Here is a 979-nt window from a genome sequence, read left to right as displayed (position 1 = left end):
CAGGATGAGCGATATAGCTAATGGATGGATGGAGCAGGCAACTAATCTAAAGGTGCTGAAGAGGAACTCAGGGAACAAAAGATTTCAGGAGTGAGTTTTAGGTTCTTGTTGTTGAGGCTACATACTATAAGAGATATGGTCTTTATAGTTAAAGGTATCTTCAGCTGATGCAGTGCAAATGTTTGTCTCTACCACACCAATTATGGAACACCTCAATTAACACTGGCTGAATTTACTTCCTGAAGTTCATTACCCTCATAAACTTGTAACATTTCTGCTGGGCTTTTAATCCTTGTTAAACATTTTCTGTGAGAACAGAGCCAGTTTCATTCTCTGATCCCGTGAGAAATATTCTCCCCTAGTGCTTTACCTGAGCACACAGAGAAGTTATTAGCTGATTTTCTGGGCTGATAATAACTCCACTGTGATTTAACAATGTCAGTGCACTTTCATTTCAACTACTGGGCCATGTGACAGAGAAATGAAGAACTGGAAAAGGAGATATTGCTTTGGATCAGTGGACCTTTTAACTGCAGCTGGAAGTCAGGAAAGAGACATTATGTTTTCTTTTTATCTTTTTTTTAAATCCCTATGGTGTTAACATTCACTTCTAATGACACTTTTAATGCTAATTCTTAGGTAGGGAGTTTTGGTTTGTTTTGAGGTTTTCTATTTCCAAGTCAGCTAAAGGAAAAGAAAAGCTATACCCTGCTCATCATCAGCTGTCAGGCGTCTATTTTGCTCCTTCTTCACTCTTCATCTGCTCCATGAAGGCTACGTGCTTATTTGATTGGATTTTGGGCTGGTCTCTTGTGGAGGGGAGGAAAACAGATGTTAGGGTGCTGAAGTTTGGGTCATAGCTTCCAGCAGGAGTAACTGGAGGTCTCGGCTGTTTACAGCAGTTGCAGTGACATGGAGTCAAGTAGAGGTACATGAGGATGAGGAGCATGGTCACCCCACAGCCCAGCAACGTCGTGTA

General features: G+C 41.3%; 1 protein-coding gene across 1 annotated transcript in view; it reads right to left on the bottom strand.

Annotated features, from left to right (window-relative positions):
- Nucleotides 1-733: 733 nt before the first annotated feature.
- LOC109964653 (amphoterin-induced protein 3) overlaps nt 734-979 on the bottom strand; it is a 1,394-nt gene continuing 1,148 nt past the window's right edge. The window contains exon 2 of the mRNA XM_020608114.1: nt 734-973. Coding sequence (XP_020463770.1) covers nt 734-973 — 240 coding nt within the window. The remainder of the gene's footprint in view (nt 974-979) is intronic.

The sequence above is a fragment of the Monopterus albus genome, unplaced genomic scaffold, assembly GCF_001952655.1.
Source record: "Monopterus albus unplaced genomic scaffold, M_albus_1.0 scaffold91.1, whole genome shotgun sequence".
Taxonomy (NCBI): domain Eukaryota; kingdom Metazoa; phylum Chordata; class Actinopteri; order Synbranchiformes; family Synbranchidae; genus Monopterus; species Monopterus albus.
This window is presented reverse-complemented; position numbering and strand designations above follow the sequence as displayed.